Source organism: Athene cunicularia (genome assembly GCF_003259725.1).
Source record: "Athene cunicularia isolate RWA chromosome 14 unlocalized genomic scaffold, athCun1 chr14_part1, whole genome shotgun sequence".
Classification (NCBI taxonomy): Eukaryota; Metazoa; Chordata; class Aves; order Strigiformes; family Strigidae; genus Athene; species Athene cunicularia.
In genome coordinates, this window is record NW_020799118.1 from 3,375,022 (window position 1) to 3,394,427 (window position 19,406).

Here is a 19,406-nt window from a genome sequence, read left to right on the forward strand (position 1 = left end):
CTGAGGGGACAGCTCGAATCTGATAACCCCCTGCATCTGAGGCCATGGCTGCTGAGGGTCCAGCAGGGAAGAAAAAACCGTCACCACAGCATTCCTCCCAAGCAGCTTCATACTTCCACCAGGCTGCCACAGACCACTAGGGAATAAGGTATTAAACCTGATGTGTATAAACAACCAAGCATAGCAATCTTTAACAGGAAGGCAGATGGAGTCCCAAGTAAACTTTAGCATCAAATCCCTGAATATATAGTGACAGCTGGGGCTGTAAATAAAAACTGAAAGCAAGTCATGACAGCAAGGGGGTCTGCAGCTGTACAAGGGGCTGCTTGCCTGTGGAACACAAGGGATTCATTACTGCAGTTTCCTTGAAGCAAGTTATATTCTGAGCTTTTTGCAATGAAACTGAGATAAAGTCCTCCCATCAACATGCTGCTATAACACAGCATCAGTTAGACCATCTCTTTTCTTGAAACAAGATATACACTGTGTGATTCTCAGCTGCAGTCCTCATATCCAGGAAAATTAAGGAAGTGAAGAAAAAATTAGATGGATTCATCAGTGACAGGCAAGAGACAAGTGAAAGTTTCCCATTTTATCTTTATAGTAAGAAGAGACTCTCCCAAATTAAATTTTCTAAGTTCAGCCATTAGCAGTTAAATCCCAGACAATATTCCAGTGTAGATGTGCTGGGGCAAAGGTGGGAGCATGAAATGCATTTCCAGTTTACTGCCATTGCATTTTCTCCTCTTGACAGTTTTAAAGCAGCAGACACGGAGAAACACGACATGCAAACTCAACAGCTGTGGGCTCATACAGCCCACACCAAAAAATTACAACAGGTAAGGTGGGTTTGCTTGCAAAAAGAGAGCATTCTTTATCTATTAACTCTTCTGGAAAAATACAGCAAGGCAAACAGAAGCACACAAACCCAAACAGCCTCTGTAAACCTAACACAATAATTAACTACTTCCTATTCAAAGACTTACTCTGTCTTGAAAAAGTAAAATCAATAGGATCTGTCTCTCTGGTACAGAGGGTTCTAGAAATGTAAATTAATTAAATGCAGCATAGACAGAAATGCTTGCGATGCATTTTTCGAACTTTATTTGATCAATAAACATCTGAAGAACACAGAGGAGCTACCGCAGCTCTACCAGAGCTGGACTTCACTCACCAAGAATACATTAGCTAATGTCTTACAGACTTTACTCTTCTGAATAATGCTCAGGAAATCACTGCCATTTCTGTTTCATTAAGGAAAAGGGAAAAAAAAAAAATCTCTGGAGAATTCCTGAGCTCTTCAGTCCTGCCTAAAGAGGAATGTGAAGCTCTGCAAGTAGCACAGTGCGTGTGGTTCAGCTGATCCCTTATATGCACGAAATTTAGGGAAAAACACCAGTACATTTTTTTACAAGCTTGTAAAATCGTGATTACTTTCAGTACTAAATTGCATTGAAAGAGGGACAGTATTTCATCTTTTTGAAAAATATCAAGTGTTGCTTGAGTAACAAGATGCATGAATTTTGCTCCCTTTTAACAGGCCTTGTTGCAAACTGATACCTTTTAATTAATAAATACAGAAATTCTGCTCTTGTTCAAATGATCTTCCAGCAGCTTTCTGAGAACTGTATGTGGGAATGTCAGAAATAAGACATTATCGACAAGAGGTAGATATTATCAAGACTTTACAGATAACTCTTTTTTATTATTTTCAGAAAAAAATGTTGCTTTCTTATCAAACAAAGGGGAAAAGCCAATATAGATGATAAATTTACCTTCACCATTGATAGCAACAAGCCTTCATGAGTAAGCTGCAATGAACCCCCCCATGGGGATTCACCCGAAGGAGTAGGTATAATGTCAATGCCAGTCTAAAGCAAAAATCTCATTTCCATTTTGATCCGCAGTATTTCCCAGTTGATTCCTTGCTAGAATGTTCTTAAACATTTTCAATGCTAATTGAACAAGATAGGTCAAAGCCTACTGCCCATGTAGTGAAGTTGTTTGTTCTAATGTAAAAAAAAAAAAAACAAAAAACACCCACAAACCAAATGCAGATGCTTTCCTGATAAGTTAATTTTTAAAACACTATTAGCTTCACCTCTCAAAGATCAAAACAAAGGGGCTGGGTATTTTGTTCAAGGCTTCCCAGACACGGATGTATGCACACATCTCTGCATGTACAGCAATACTCCAACACAAGACCTATCTAACCCCTACACCAGACCAGGAAATAAAGGCAGGAACGTAATTTATTTTATAAACATTTCTATCTGTATTTCTGCCCTTGAGGTTTTCCTGGCCACATTAGTGACTGGACTGAAGCAGCTGACTTTTCACTTCTTGTGAGAAAGCAAGATAAAAAACCCAGATTGTTTTTCAATTTGTTTTCAGAATGAGGAAAGGGACATAAGGCATGTCTCCCACAAAAAAAAGAAATCTTAGAAATCTGTGCATCTGAAGCTTTATGTTTGTCTCCTTCCCACTTTTTCCTTTCAGTTCAACTCAATAATATTATGTATTAAACACATTGGTCTCAAAGATCAAGATATTCCCATACATCTCAAGAGGCTAACACTAATTAAAGCTGATCAAAAGACTTAAAGAGTTTAAGATACAGCAAAACCAGACTGAACTGTGACAAGAGACTACTCAATAGTTTGATTCTATTTAGATCAGATGCCACGTGTAGCATTATTCAGTCATTAAGTATTGCCTGATTGCTAGTATTTTTTGCTCCACTTTAAAATTAGAATCAAACACTATATATAACTAATTAAAGGGGACTAAATCTTATGTCTTCAATTAAGCAAAAGTAGTTTTAAAAGTGAGATTGGAAACACATACAGGTTATACAAACATTCTTCACGAATAACACAGGTACTACTTATTTTGATTCGCAGCAGCCATTATCAACCAGACAATCTCTGCAATTCCTTCCCAGGTCTATAGTCTACGATTGTACAATTACCCGGTAGTTCATATGGAAGAAAAATTACTTCTTGTATGCTACCAATGATGAGGATGAAAAAAGATAAAAGTGCAGGAATAACTTTGAGAACAGATAAAGATGAAAACAGACAAAATATCTGTAATAAGGTAAAGAAAACACATCTATACCGTAGAGGAAAACAGAAATTATATATTTGCTCAGAAGCAGTTTGAGAAAGGAGAGACAGGTCATCCTCAAAACAGAAGTGGCAACATCAGTTCCATGGGGCAAGCTGTATTAAAAATCATGGGATCAAGCAAAGTATAAAAGGTGAAAGCTTGCTCAAGTCTAGATAAGGATGAAAGGGCAAACTTTACATGGAAGGGAGACACAACCTGATCAAATAAGTCACGAGGGAGAAAGGAAGAAGATACAGCATGGGTATATAAAAAATGAGGAGTATACTGAGGAACAGAGCCAAAAATTTGGTAGAAAAAATGAAAAATTATATTTTTGAAGAATATGAATCTGGAGAATGAGAAGAGGTAGGGACTACCAAATACCTGTTCATGCTTTTCTATTCTCCTCTCTACAGAGAATCCAAGTTATTACAGTCCCATATTATACAGTCTCACCTCTTTCGCTCACGACACTTTTAGCTCCAGAGATCCCTGAGGTGTCAGCAACGTGAACTGCATCACATCCTCACCAAATATCTTAGCCAAAAGGAAAATGTGGGTGGGCTCAAGGTGCAAGTGACAGGTGAGAATGACAGAGCCTGATCAGTTTGGACACCTAAATGAAATCATCTTTCCAGAAAGAGACAACTCCGAAGCAAAAAGAAGGTACAATCATGCTGCACAATGCATAACCGAGTTTACTGCCCACGATTACCACATTGATTGGGTCTTTGCACACTTCTTGCTCTGCAGAAACTGAAGGCAGAAAATACGTAAGCCCACTTGACACTACCCTCCTGCTGGAACGTCCAAACCTGCGGTATAAGCAAACACAAAGTGACACTTCTATTGTGGGAAACTTCAGCAGCTGATGGCATGCTGTTTAATCCTTCTGTAGGTGCCATCAGACAAAATACTAAGGAGCGCAGCTGTATGTAGCAGTTACTTATATTGATCTGGAAAACCCCGCACATGGCAGCTTATTTGCACCATCTGCTGCAGAAATGTCAGTCACGGGGAGCAAGGCAGACACCTGAGGGTGTCCACACTGAGAAATCACTTAGAAGAGGAAAGAAACTTCAGCAGGGGAAAAAAAAATCTATAAAAAATTAATAGCTTCTGCTGTCAAAAGGACTAAAGCTTTTGAAGAAGAGCAACTGGCACAAGAACAGCCAGCCTGAGTTTTAGTGAATGTCATGAAGTCCCCTGCAGTCAGGTAGCAACCTCCCTCCCCCTGTCCCTTTTCATGCTTGTGTCTGACAGGTGGCCTGATTTTAAATCTAACAGCAGTTTTCCAGAGCTTTCAGTGCCACAAATGGTTGGTGAAAAGTACAAGGAATAGAAATGCCCTAAACTAACTATCCATCCAACTGAAGAAGTTCTAACAATGGCTGAAATTAAGGGTATCTTCTTCTTTAAAACTTCACAGCTGCAGTGGTAGCATTCAGCTGACTATCTATAATGCTTAATCTAGTTGTCAACCCAGGAAATTTAACTTGCACAGGCTTGGGCAGAGCAGGAGCTCTGCCTCCCCTTTGGAAGACCTTGGCCAAGGTTCACCTCACGTTATGTTACGTGTCTATGTTAGGATAGGACAGACCGTGACTGAGAAATGGCAGTTGAGCATGCCTTGGGCAGTGATGACAGAGGAAGTCCAGACAGCAATATGGAGACAGCAGAGAAGGGAACAGGAGGAAGGATAACTTTTTAAAGAAGGGAACTGTACTCTAAGGAAAGATTTGGGGACTTCAGGGTTTTTTGCATAAGAAATATGTTACAATCCCCTACATGTTTGGGAGAAGGAGAGTAAAAATTAAAAGGACAAGCAGTTACCAAAAAAAGGACCAAAAGCGACAGCTTAATTTAGTATAGGAAAAAATGTGTCCTGTGTTGACTGTAAATAATAGCAGGCAAGATGTGCCTGCCTTGAAACAGTCACCAGAGTAGATGTACTTAAATCCACTATGGGTAATTTAGCCTTCTCACTTCAAAAAACCTTAACAAACTATATCGATAAATTATGATTATTGTAATGCAGTATTATTAACTAAAATACAGACTATTATCAAACCTGTATGTTTAGAAAAGATTACTAGAGCCAGCACATTCCTGCCACCCAGATGAATACTGATACAAGTAGTGAGTCACTCTCATACTTTCTAATGATTAACAACGAAAATTCAGACTCTTTGTCCAACCAGGCAGAATGGGCTGTTTCAGAGGGATGGATGGCACTCAAGCCTAAATCTCAGATCTTAAAGAAGGAGGACAATAATATTTGCCAGAATATTTACCAAGATTGCCACAAGCAGGATTAGATCTCAATAGATTTTCTGAAGATCGAAGTCAATACTTCACATGTGACAGTAAAAATGTAAGAGTGGACCTAAAAACATACTGAAGGGACAAAGACGTTGAAAAGAAATAACAAGTAGTTGAACACTGGCCAGACAAACAAGTTTTGTCAGAAATTCACCCTGTGAAAGCACATTTCTGAGAGAGTTCTGCAAAGGTAATGAGGGACTGTACAAAACATCATGTTCCATGTTGAGCTCCCACCCAAATCTAGGTCCACCTGTATCATCTCTCTCTAAATTTGAGAAATTCTAATTCTGCTCTTTGAATCTATTTTACATCGGATATCAAAGCTTCCATGAGATTTTAAATGTCATACGAATCACAGACAATCATTTTCCTTTCGGATATCCGTACAGCGCAGTTGAAAAAAAAAAAAAAAAACAAAAAAAAAACAAACCAGTCATATACTACACAGCACGCCTGACATCAGTCTGTTCTGTATCACTTTAAGTACAGTTCAATATTTCTCAGTTTCTGCAAAGTCTACTGTATTCTTTTACATCCACGGAAAAAAGCTTACCCAGTTTTCAAGCTGACCAAAGCATCTTCAACTCCTTTCTGGTTATACTTCGTCATGTAAAGGTGCATATCAGGGTAGTTGTTTCTGATATTCCTCTCCGTGCTTCCATTTGGGACCGTCCCAAATCGAAAAGGAGGTGAATAATCATGCGGCCTTTGAAACTAGAGAGAAAAGGTAAAAGCAAAGTGTTTAAGGCATTCAAAATGTGAAGAAGGGTAATTTCAGGTTGAAAAAACCCAAAAGTTGTATAAGCTGCCTCAAATTTCTTCTAGGCAAATGCTGTGGGTTAATTAGCGGTATTATAGCAGAAAGTGTGTCTTCACACTGACTGAACTTACAGAAACATCCACATCCAAAGTAAAAACAGCTCAATTTTGCCACTCTAATGTGACTTTCTCCCACGCACTGTAATATCGCAGGACAGCAGAAACTGGAGAGATACTGGAAGATGTTCCTCATCCGCCAGTATCTCCCTAGAGAACCCAAACTACGAGCAGACACACTGGTAAACAGCAGTCAACAGAAAACTATTTTGTTGGGAGTCATTTCGCGCTACCATCTCAGTTGAGACATTGTGGGTCCCCACACAAAGAAGGCAAAAGGATCATCTGCACTGCTTGAAAGGGCACCTAACCCCCTGCTCCCGGAGGGGGCACAGGGTGAGGGCTGCCTTTCCTTCCACCACCCTGATTCAATGGGAAAAATAGCTCCTGCATTTTCCGAGGGTCTCAGCAGCTACATCACTTGACAAGAGAAGGGTTTCTGAGACCCTCACACCTATAATCCTAGTCCCTATATATTCCTACAATTTAAAACTACAAATTCTTTACTTGAGGGCACACGGGTTTATTCTATAATTTTACTCTATATTACTATTGCATCAGCACAGACAAACAAGCCAGGGAATATCTGCAGAGGAATGGCAAGGCACCCTCAGATTTCAGATTTGGAAATCAGACAATCTCACATAAAATTCTGCTAACAGACCTGAAAATTTAATATGTGCCTTTTCAATAACTCCCTTTAAATACCAAGTGACACTTTAGGATTGAGTTGAAATATCTCTTTAAGAAGTAAATGAAAAAGGCCACTCAAATTAGAGAAACTATTGGCTAATGAGGAAATTCAATTGAGCATTGATAAAAGCAGTCACCCATGCATTCCACAGTAAAATGCACTCTGTCTTTACTGTTTGTTAGAAGAGCAATTTATATACCCTGTGCTGCAAGAGACAGCTAATATTTAGATAGCTGCTGCTTCCTTCCGGCTACATAAGTAACAGTTCTCTTTTTAAAGTTTGGTCTAAGGGCATAAAGTATTCCCAGGATCCAGTGCCAATTTGCAAAGAGAATACAAATAGGCTTATACAAAAACTGGGAGTATTTTCAATTCCATCAAACCTTGACTGTGAAATTATTGCTGCAACAATATTTTCATGTTACAGAGCTACAATTAAATGCTTCATTTTAATTAAGCATATTTTGACAAAGCAGAAAGGAATGAACTCTACTTTTCTCTATTCGTTTAGCTAACAGATGTCTTGCTTTTCTCATTTTCCTTTTTCACAGCTTTACTGTTTAAATTATTACTTTGCTACTACTTTACACATACTAATTGACCCATGCACTAAAATTACACTGTATACTAGTCATGGTTCTTAGTCTGTATCTGCTATCTCCTTTTTTAAGTTTATTATGCAGCACTGAAACAAACCCTGCTCTTAAACACATGTCCAGGGATTCTACTGATACAGGTGTAGCTTGCTATTAACTTTATTTAAATCTACAGATAATGAATCCCCGAAGTAGTGAGATGGCTTCCAATATCTGTATCAAATTTGCCAGTCAATAGAACTGGAAAAAAAAAATAAATTAGAGAAACTATGTCTATTTTAAGAGCTGTAAAAATTGCTGCTGCTCATACAGCTGACATTTTTTTTTAATTCAGCTGTGATGAGCATTCTGCAAACTCAGTTCCTAATCCTGGGGTATAGCAGTGGAACTGGGGGAACAGGGATATGGTGGAGTACCCTGGTAATTCAGAAATGGAGTTTGGTTCTGAATATTCTCACTTTTCAAGGACATTCATATGAGTTTAAGACGTTGGGAGCAGTTTCCTCCCATAGGAATAGTGGAAGGAGCTGAGGTTATGTGTCTCAAATTGAACATTTGTGGAACACAAAAATATTTTTGCAGGGGAGCAAAGATTAATAAAAAGTACTAGTTCATTGAGAGATCACAGGGATCATAAGCAGATGAATAATTCCAAACACCATACACAGACTGGAGTTTCTTGGCACAAGACACCCAACCAAAAAATTAACAGTCACGAGGAGATGGTCTGTTACTACGGCCTGCCCACGGATTATTTGTAAAGAAGAAAGGGTTTAAAATCTTTTTACTAACAGTGAACTCATAACTAAGGTGTACAAAGTTCTCATCCATAATTTTAAACTTATATTCTGTGAACTGACATCTCCTGGAGAAGCATATAGGCGCTGTGTGATTGTAGCAAAGATCTACATGGCAGGCATGAGACAAGAAAGAAAAAAGGATCAAGTCTCTACATGCACTCATTTTCTGTGAAGCTCCATGATGGGAAATAAAATATATCATCTCTGCTAGGAAGCAATTTTCTTCCTAGACATTTTATGAAACCTTTTTTTTTTTTTAATCATTAATAAAATCCTTCAATTGAATGCACAACCCCTGCTTCAATCACAATTGTGGAGATACCTGTTATTCAGAAGACTAACCGATTCAGTCTTGTTTCCCCATGCTCTGCCAGCTGCTAGACCGGTGGCACATGGCAACAAAACTCTGATATTTTGCTTTTATTTTGTTTTACTTATATAGCTTAACAAAACTGACAATTTCATTAAATCGGTAAAGTGATCTTTCACAAACATTAAATACTGACAATCTCATCTGAAGACTTGAATGCTTGCCTGAAAAGGTTGGTATTCAGAGCAATTGTTGTATTTCTGGAGTATTTTAAGGAACTGTGGAAAACATTACAAAAACAGTAGAATATAGTAAATATTAACCCTCTGCTAACACAGATTTTAACAGGAATTATGGCTGGTTTGCAGTGATAGAAAAATAACAATATTTGAACTCTTTCTTCTTTTACCAGATGGAAAACACTGACAATCTGATTTGTGATCTTTGAAAAATACAGCTATTAGTAATTCCAAGACTATTATTATAATCGTCGCTTACTGAAACGCAGTTGATCTCTACGCCTGACAACCCTCAAAAAGCCCTTTAAAGGTCTAATGTTGAAGTGGAGAGATGGACTGGGGCAAGAGGGTCACCCCCAACTACCCCATCATCCATGCTGCCTGTTAACCTCAGCCTGCTCTGTTTTCACACAGACGTATTTCTAAGTAACTATAGAATTTGTGATATATTATTGCACAAAAATATAATGCCAAAGTGCAAGAATACTGTGAATCCTGAAAAAATACGGAACCTGTAAATGGCATAATTAAGGCTTCCTAAACAGGTTGAAGAGAATCCCCTAGACCACACGCATGTGGGGCACTCTTAAAATGTTACTGTGCGGAGGAATCACAGCAGATAAACACTCTGCAAGAAAATTCTGTCCACTGCTATCTACTCTCCCTTAGGAATCTCATCTCCTGTTCATTACATGAAAGAGGCGTAAGTGATCTCAGAAGTAACAAGTGTTATCAATGCCAGCTTTGCTGGATGCTTTTGGACTCATTTTCTGTACCGTTTTGTGAGCACAAAGCTCTTAAAAATCTTTTACATACACAAGAATGTCAAACTATAATTTTCTTCTCATTTTCTGAATCATTTGAGTTTATGAACACCCACCCCTAGTAACTCCAGTACATGCTGTGCCATGTACTTCTGGGTGACACATAGATGACATGGCGTTCAGAAATTCATTAGCAACATTATGAATGTTGAGGAAACTATCAAGAAGTCTTAAAGTGAGGAATGGTAAATAGCACGTTATCATGTGTTCAGCAAATCTGGTGAACCACATGCTAGAGCATAACACATTTCCTGAATGGGAAGATACTGACTGCTGAGGGTCAGGGATGACTGCTCAGAGAGAGAAGGGTTTTTTCCTGGCTCCTCTTCTCTGTAGTCTATCACATATGGAGCTGGACTGAGAAACCCCAGTGTCTCTAATATGGAATAATTTATTTCATTCACAATACAGCATTGACAAAAGAGCTCAACTCTTCAGTCATGGCAGTAGGAAAAAGGGGAGAACAGAAAAAAATCAGATATCAGTAAACTGATTTACCAGCCCAGAAGGTTTTTTTCAAAAATTTATTGAACTCCTAGACGTGACTTATTTTAAATTAATCTTACCCATACTTCTGGCCTTTCTCACTGGTCTTTGCCTACTACCGCTATGCTTGAAGCAAGGGTCAGAGTTCTCTACTGAAAAACAGTAAAATTTTTGCAAATTCCTGAACTGTCCTCCTACCAAAAACATTGCAGCAACAAGGCAAAGAGGGAAGAAAAACAATATAACATGAATCAGAATATATTCCCATAAATTATCCTAAATTATTTGAATTTCTAAAATCCAAGAAACCACGCAAAACCTGTGTATGACAAGAAGAATGTTTTGAACTAGACCCTTGCTTTTCTGGACTTGTGGCTTGTTAAATTTAATCAAAAAAAGGCATGGCTCCCCTGATTTATCTCTATATGCTTCAGGCAAAATTTGAAGAACTGTAAAATAAAAACAAAGGTAGCAGATCAAATAAACGATCAGCAGACCACACAAACCCAGATGGTATTTTCTGATTCAAGTATTTTTCTATTTTTGTTTTGCTTTTTTGTGTAAATAACATCCTACTTAGGAGAGAGAACAGAAAAATAACAAAAATAAGGAAGTTATTAGCCAAAAGCTACAGAACAAATACTGACGTTTTCCTAGCTCATAGGTGAGAGTGGCAAACAGCCAGCAGAGAGAGGAAGGTAAGGGTGCACTGGCAGACCCAAAGGCTAGTGCCAGGTGCAAGCCAAATCCTGCCAAAACCCAGACCTCCCATAAAACGCTCTGTACTTTCTCACAATCAGGAGAAAGACATTTCTCAGATTCTTTCTTTTTATCCTCAAGAGAATAGCTTTTATCTGTCTCTTACGAAGAATGCTATCGTGAAATAGAGGGATATTTAACAGTCTTCATACTCTTTCAAAGGTTTTGCAACAACACAACTTAATGAAAACAAAACTACTATCACTTTTTGTTTCTTTTTATCTGTCTTTCCTCTAGCCGTGCTTGCAATTCATACTTTGATACTTCAGGCAATCAATCAAAGGGTGGTCATAAAAAGCAGTTAAAACAAAAAACAAACCAAGACTATCTGAGCCGTTGCCTTCTTTTGAATAATATTTTCCTTTATTTTCTGTCCTTTGAGAAAAATCCCTTGTGAAGTTTTCCCTTGCGCTATACTCAATTTAAATATTACTTCATGTCAATATTTAATTTCATTTTAAAACAACAGGGTACAAACTTGAGAACAGCATGCCCTTCATGTATTTTGTGCATATCCATCACATCAATAATTTTGCAAATGGACTTCAATCCCTGCATGCAATACAACTATTGCAAAGCAGCCATACAAATGAAATAAAAAAAGAAGTGATAGCTGGGTTTCTTAGACTTATAAGACTATTGATTAAAATCCATAAGTACAAAGATCTGGGAAGTATACTTTCAGCAGAAGAAAGTTCAGTCAAGCTAGAAAAATATGAAAAATAAGCATATTTATTATTTGTCATTTTGTGTGAAACTCAAGTAGGGTTTAAGTGAACTATCAGCGTCTACTGCTCAAAGTGAAATTCTCCCAGAAGTTCTAGAATTAGGAAAGCATCTTCCACAAACCCATCAAAATTCTGTCCCTTATCCTATGTAATTTTCATCTCACTTCAATGTGATAACACAAAACCTGAACTTTTTGTATGTGTTTATTTTCATTACAGAATGTAAATTTTACAGAATGTTTACAGACAGTATGTACCACTTTTCATCATTTCTCTCTTTTTTTGTGCTGGCACCACTTTAAATTTGAATTCTTTCTATAACTTCTTTGCACACTACATAGAAAGCAAAAAACCCCATATTTTCAGGAGCATTAACTTCTAATAATTACTGGATGGTTGCTGGGTTTATGAGTAATTTGTCAATTAATATATTATTAATATTCCACACAGATAAGTTCAAGTCATTTTAAATATGCCTTCCCTGTATTCAAACTGACTTTTTCATTTTTCAAGCTTTTTTATGTTGGTGAGGCATTCCTTTTAATCAAACAGGAGTTGATTGCCATCCCACAAAATAAAGGCACTTTTCAATTAATGGAGTTACTCTTGAAAAGGCAACTCAAAAACTTTGAAAACAGTCTGATATTTTCATGCTTTGGGTCTTAGGTTTGTTAGTAAGGGGTTACACTCAGAATGAAATCATCCAGTTTTAGCTTATTATCTTAGAGTTTTTTTAGGACAAAGTACAAATTTGTAGAATTATGAAGAATGGACTCTGACCTCTTTGAGCTGAAAACCTACCTTTTTATCACTCAGTCCAGTCACTTGATCAACAAATTCCTCTTGAATCATAAATGCAGCTAAATTGGCAGTATAACTGGCCAGGAAAATAACAGCAAAGAAAGCCCAAACTGACACCATGATTTTACTCGTCGTCCCTTTGGGGTTTTGCACGGGCACAGAGTTGTTGAATACCAAGCCCCAGAGTAACCACACTGCCTTTCCAATGGTAAAGGATGGTCCATGGGGATCTGTAATGGCAAAGAATGTTATTTTAGTTACAGTTAAATTAAACCTTGGCAAGATACCCTACAAAATTACAACAAATTACTCAAATACATATTCACTGTACTCCCAATGGAATCACAGGATTTCCCACAGGTACTCTCTATCGTAACGACATTCATTTCCATATTTGTAAAAAACAATTCAACATTTTTCTATGTGGTATTTAGTTCAAAATTTTAAAAATGAAAATGGAAAGCATAGGTTTGGAGGAGAAGCAAACTGGTACGTCTCTTGCAGTAAGGTGTGTGCCATGGTATTGTCCCTTTCACTTTTCTGTGCCAGTGGACATGGAAAATGGAAACCTGTGGGTTTAAGTCTTCATGACTCAATTCTAGTACTTTTCTTGCCCAAATTCTTTTTTATCATCTTCAGTCATCCATTATGTAGCTCTATTTAAGATACATCACCTAGTTTTAAGCAACTTTGCACTCAGAGGGTAAACCAGTAAGTCAACACAAAGGAGCTACGTGTATAGACACATAACTTAGAGCAAACCAGACTCTGGTTACCTCACACCTTCAGAGTCAGTTCTGTGGCTTCAAATGTGTTGGCATTACAGGTAAGGACCTATCCCAGCTAATCCATTCCATAATTTTTGTTATTCCTGTCTTCAGTCAGCTTTTAATTCATCCCAAACCAAGAAGTGGTCAGCACAATGCCCTCACGCCTGCACAGTGGCAGAAGTGGATTAGCAATGCTATTATCCACTTTAAAGGCTTTATTTGTAAGGCCCTGTGAGAATAAAGGGAATTTTGTTCTTACCCAGCTCTAGTTAAGTACAGTGCAGTCATCACATGTTGCTCATCATCTGGGCTCCTTTTATCCTCAGTGGAGAGAAACAGGCCTCTCCTGACTGTGATTCATTTTACCTTTTAATAAGGATCTATTTTTCAATTAAATGTCAGTTCAGACAATGCATTCTAATGCAGACACCTGTACTATCACCTCCTTCCCCTCTCTGCCTTCATCCAAGGGGATGCACATTACAAGCTCAGATTTAGTTATTAATTTAAATATGTTTTATTTTAATAATAATTTCATTATTGTTAAAAGAATAAAACCCAAATTGGGTATATTTAGTGCATGTTCTCATTTCACTAGAAATGCTCTCTAATACAGTGCAAATCTTTCATGATACAATCAAACACATCTTAGATTATCCTCTTTCTATTCTGCAGCAGTGCTAAGAAGATAGAGTGCAGTAAAATAAACACAATGGTGCTGACTTTTGGTTTATGAAACTACCTTCTAAAGCCGATTGAGCTGATACAGGGATAGCATGTATTTTCTGAGCAACAATGATAAGGAAAGTATATGCCAAGAATGGAGTCCAAAGTTCTGTTTATGCTACTGGAGTTTGTACTACCATTGAGCTTCATCCTGCCAATGCATAAGGAAAGAAGTAATCTACATAAAGATTCCTGTTCAGTTTAAGCTTCCCATGTTCCAAATGAACAGCAGCTGGATTCACGGCAAATCTCTAGAGCTAAGTTAGGAAGGGCTAGTGCCATAATATGCCTTTATAGCTGTATGTACACTAAATAATCAATTCTAGCACATGAGGTGGCACAGGAAAGAACAGCCTAGCCCCTAGATCCCCAGGGTCTATATTCACCTTTGATTTCCCATTCCTAAACACAGTGTTTATTTTGGACAAAGGATACACATTTACCACCTTATCAAAATGATAACATCATCTGAATATTACAATAACCCTCTTTTTCAGGGAACAACTCAATCTAGAAGAAACTATTAGCTTGTAAAAGTCTTCAGAACTTGTTCACCAAGTTGGAAGATCTCTTCTTATAAAATGGGGAAAGTATGACTTAGAAATTAAAAACAGGCTGTACCCTCAACTGTAAGTAAAGAAAGGGAAGGATGATGGCACCACAATACATGAAATCCCCATTTTCAGGTCAAAGTGCTAATAATACACAACTGAAGCTTTCACCGAGAAAGGCAAGCTCTGTATTAAATTTTTTGTGCTGGTATATTTTGAAAACGAAGTTTCTATAACCATGGATGCTACACAGAAAGAAGTGATGCTTTTCTGTCACTGCCCTCATTTCAAGGCTGAGTTCATAAGTTTTTTTTATCTACAACGTAACTGCTATTTTTCAGATTATCCACCAAACCACAGCGCTTTAGCTCATTTTCTCTGAACCAACCATGAATTCATGAGTCGGGAGTCTGTAGAACTTATTCCAATCCTTTTTTGAGCTGACACTCTACAACTGATACAGTGTATTAACCAAGCACTGCCTGAATGTGACTCTCTCTGATATCACTTACCCTTCTACATGTCTTTATTCCAATGAATTAGAATACAAACATGAGCATATAAGCCCTCAAGAAATCATATTTGAAATGAAAAGCAAACATAGTTTCATAGCTGCTTTTACTGCTTTATGCCTGTTATTTTAAAAAGATCGAGGGCAAGGGTTGGAAATACATGATTTTTTTATAGCTTTAGGGTTGTGTAAAATGGAAAGCTTACCTCTCCCTTGTGCTAAGTTCCTGTTATATCCTACAGGACTGAAGTACTCAAATATAAAGACAGCCATGGCAGACACAATGAGAAGCATCACAAACATCATCACCCAGACAGAAGCACTAAAAGGTTCTGCAGCAAAACAGACAAGAGAAACAGAAACACAGTTCATTAAACCAGTTGCAACACAGGAATTCAAATGTCTTTGGCTAGGCAAGCCCAGCAGCTTTCTTTAAGTTAGCTTTTACCAACCAAAATGCTAGCAAATAACTCAACAGCAATATATAAAGAACTGCTGTTAGTATATACATCCAAAATTCGGGAAGTCTAAATCTTAAATGGAAGTTGCAATTCAAAAACAAAGGCTGCACACTTTTCTTTCACAAAGACTTCACTGAGTGGCAAATAATTGGTTTGACTCGCTGCTTATTCAGTCTACAATCAGGTAGCCCATTTCTATTCATCCTGTATGTTATCAACAGAATGGTCCAACCATTATGACTGTGTTTCTGCACAGCAGAAGCAATTAAGCATATGTTTAATACATTTGGTAATTCAGTGAAGTAGACTTCTCTCTTGCTTTCTATCCAACAAAATGTGTTAGGGAAAAAAGCTAAATAATTGCATTCAAGTTTTTTTTTTTTCCCCTCTGTGTTCACTTTCTTCTATTTGCAATGAAAATGTTGTTTTTACCAATTGCAAACACATCCTTTTGAAAGTCTCATTCTCATCTAGGAGCACGTTTCTGAAATCAAAAGATTTTCATGGAAAACTGAATGTCAGTTTGAATGACAGAAAAACCATGATTAGGTAGAAGTAGGTTGGAACAGAAAATTAAAAGCAGTTTCAAGTATCAGACTAAGCACCAACTTTTTGAAAGGATTGGATATGGTAATGGTATGGGATAACACAAAGTTCTTAAATGTCATCTTGCTCAATCGCAAATTCTGTCATTTCAAGAGTCCCTGTGGTAGCTGTCATGGTGTAAGTATATACATAAGAAAGGTTTTATATGGCAAAGGAATATCTCTTTATCGAGGCGGATTATTTGGGAGTATTTTATATCCTAATTTTGGTAGATAATGCAAGTGTGAGTGTGGTTTGAAGTTTGAGAAAAAAGATCATAGTATACTATTTCAAATTAGGACAAAATCAAGAAGCACTTGAAATCACAAGGAATTAGTGTGTACCAATGGTTTGTCTGTTTTTGAAAGCCCTCCATCCTAGCTTCTTTGTCTCTGAATTTAAATCAAGATTTGAACCACTGAAAATTCTTCCATCATTGCAAAAATGACTACGAGTGAGAGCTGAGGTGTGCTAAACCCATATGAACCCTGCCCGAGTTAGCACCAATGATTCACCCAGAACTAGAATGAAGCGTAATAATTTGGGCCCAAGCATGGAAAACTCATGAGATCATTTGCCTTTACTACAATTTTTTTAAGAAACTTGGAACCAAGAAAAGACCAAATTCCAAACAGCCCCAGGTGATTTTGGAAGCAAACTAAAAGGGCAAGGCAGGGAAATTTTAAGTCAAACTCTTCTCTTTCTGTTTTTGAGATAAGATTATGGAACAGTATATATATTTTATTTTACTTTTAGGAGAGGTTATGAAGTTCTTTTAATTACTATAATTATTTGTTTGGAAGAGAATAGTAAGTTCGCAAAATAATAGAAGTCTTAAAAGGCAAAGAACAGGTAAAGGACATTATGTAGCCAAATAGAGTTAAATAATAACAAATATTCTATCAATTCACATATTCATTCTATTCAATTGGAATTCACATAAAACTACCATACAACTTTGACAGCATTCTCATAGAAGAAAGCAAGGCTGATAAAATTTATCAAAAGCAACAGTGTAGAAACAGCAGCAGTAATTTGTCAAAGTCTAAATAAGGCAAAGGCCAAAACAAGCTGATATGAATGAGCTATAAACAACAATTTAAGCAGAATGCTCTTTAATAATTTAAGCAGTCTTGTAATGAGGTGGAGGATTAAAAGGAGCAACAGGAGAATAAAAAGCTATTTAGAATAGCAAGCAGTAAGATTGAACAAGTACAAAATAAACTGAATAACAAAGTCGATCCTCCTGTCATATTAGAGATCAAATTACACATTCAGCACTGTTCTTTGATTCTCAAAGGACAGAAAGAGAACCTCCCTCAGGCAAGCAGCAGGTTTTATAAGAATTTTCAATAAAGCTATGATACGGCAGAAAAATACTAATATATGACTTGTCAGCATGCATTTCAAATGATTGGCAATGGAGAATATTGGGCAATTCAGAAAGATGTCTTACTACACTAACTTCAAGTTCTACCTCCCACCAGCAAAAGCAATGCTTAATACGTAAAATAAATGGGGGCACAGATTTCCTATTTCACTGATGCCTTCAAAAAAGAAAACCAACCTCACCTCTGAGCTTTCTCCCTCTTAATATATCGACATTTGTATTTGAGGTTTCCCTTATTTTGTTTGTTTAAATAATGTTGACTCAAATCTCCACAGAATCTTAAAAAATTTTATTTGTGGATCTAGTCTCTGAATTTTAGTATGATATAAAAATGACTTAATGTGGATAAAATTCTCATTTGAAGAAGACACCCCCATCAGAATCAGAACACAGCAGATAATGAGGAAGAGGCTGTCAGCCCATCAGTTCCTTAGATCTACTGGATACAACCACCAAATGGAAAACCTAGTTCAGACAAAATCCTGTATTTGTCTGCATTCATAGTAACAAATAACACAACCAGATATTTAACGAACTCTAATCAAGTTCTATTTAAGAAAAAAATATTGTATTTGACAGATTTTTAAAAAGCCTTTTAAAAGGATTATGTAAGATGACTCTGTTCTTAGACATTCACTTAATTGAAACAAAATCAGTCTGTGAATAAATTCAGTTCTCTGCCTGAGAGTATTTTGCATAACAAAGCATTTTACTACTATGCACACCTCTTCGAAACACACAGTCAATTCTGGTAAAGTGGCAGTTTCATCAACATCTAAAAAACCAGAACATACTTCGGAGAGCACAGACTTGATTTATTGGTGCAGTAAATCAGATTTCTTCAAAGTAATGCTATTCTATAGAGCTTTATAAGAAGGGGTTATTTTTACTTTTTGAATTATACGTACACCCAGCTAAACCAATAACATTAAATGCATTTTAGAAATCTAATAACTATGTTGTGAAGAATGCAAAAGCAGCATCTCTTTAGATGGTAGCTGTAAGCAGATTTTTAAGAGGTAAGCTGAGCCCGGGATAAAAATCAACTGCATTTGCAGCATATTTAGAAAACACCCCAGTACTTATGTTTCAAATTATAATTTCAGCATGCTGCAACTGCAATTTAAAAAATGAATTCACTTTACAAGTCAATGACTTATCAAAATGGAAAGACACTACCTGAATATTTTCATTAGAAGTATAGCCTCTTATAATTTCATTTAAAAGTCTTTCATTCAGTAAACAAAAATATTAACCACCAACAAAATCTGGTTAGGTATCACCGTGTTTGGGAAGTTACTTGATTACTCACTGTGTTATATTTATTTGCATCATCTCTGTAATGTGCCTTTATGGAACAGGTATGAGAAAAGCTCTCTGCCTAACTGATGGTTCTTGTGCAAGAAAACACAATTATTTGCTCACTTGTAGCTGACACTGCACCAACAATCTGTTCCTCAATGGCCCCAAGTGATTTCAGTGGAAGTGAGGAATGTACACTTAGCAAGTGTGTTTCTTAAAAAGAAACCACATAATTGGTGATGCAAAAATGGCATCACTGCTGACTCAATGGACTTGAACATACTAAACCATTCTATAAGATATCTGGAAAATACTGGGTGTTCTGGTTTTTGGTTTGGGTGGGGTTTTTGTGTTTTTTTTTCAATGTCACTTGAATTACTTTAGTGTCACTAGCACTATTTTCCTGTGCAAAATATCTTGAAAAATACACCATGAGGAACATAACAACATTGTGAGCACTTTTGATCCATCTCATGGCTCATTCTCTTTTCAGCTTCAGGTAAATTCAGGCTAACCACCAACTACAGAAGTAAACAATAAGCACTAGAAGAGAAAGAGAGG

General features: G+C 37.0%; 1 protein-coding gene across 3 annotated transcripts in view; it reads right to left on the reverse strand.

Moving 5' to 3' along the window:
* The window catches only part of GRIN2A (glutamate ionotropic receptor NMDA type subunit 2A), a 189,356-nt gene that overhangs the window by 40,517 nt on the left and 129,433 nt on the right, over positions 1 to 19,406 (reverse strand). For all 3 annotated transcript variants that reach the window (XM_026858754.1, XM_026858753.1, XM_026858752.1), the window contains exons 8-10: positions 15,314 to 15,439; positions 12,550 to 12,779; positions 5,990 to 6,150 (exon numbers count right to left, since the gene is read on the reverse strand). In XM_026858754.1, the coding sequence (XP_026714555.1) occupies positions 5,990 to 6,150; positions 12,550 to 12,779; positions 15,314 to 15,439 (517 nt within the window). The remainder of the gene's footprint in view (positions 1 to 5,989; positions 6,151 to 12,549; positions 12,780 to 15,313; positions 15,440 to 19,406) is intronic.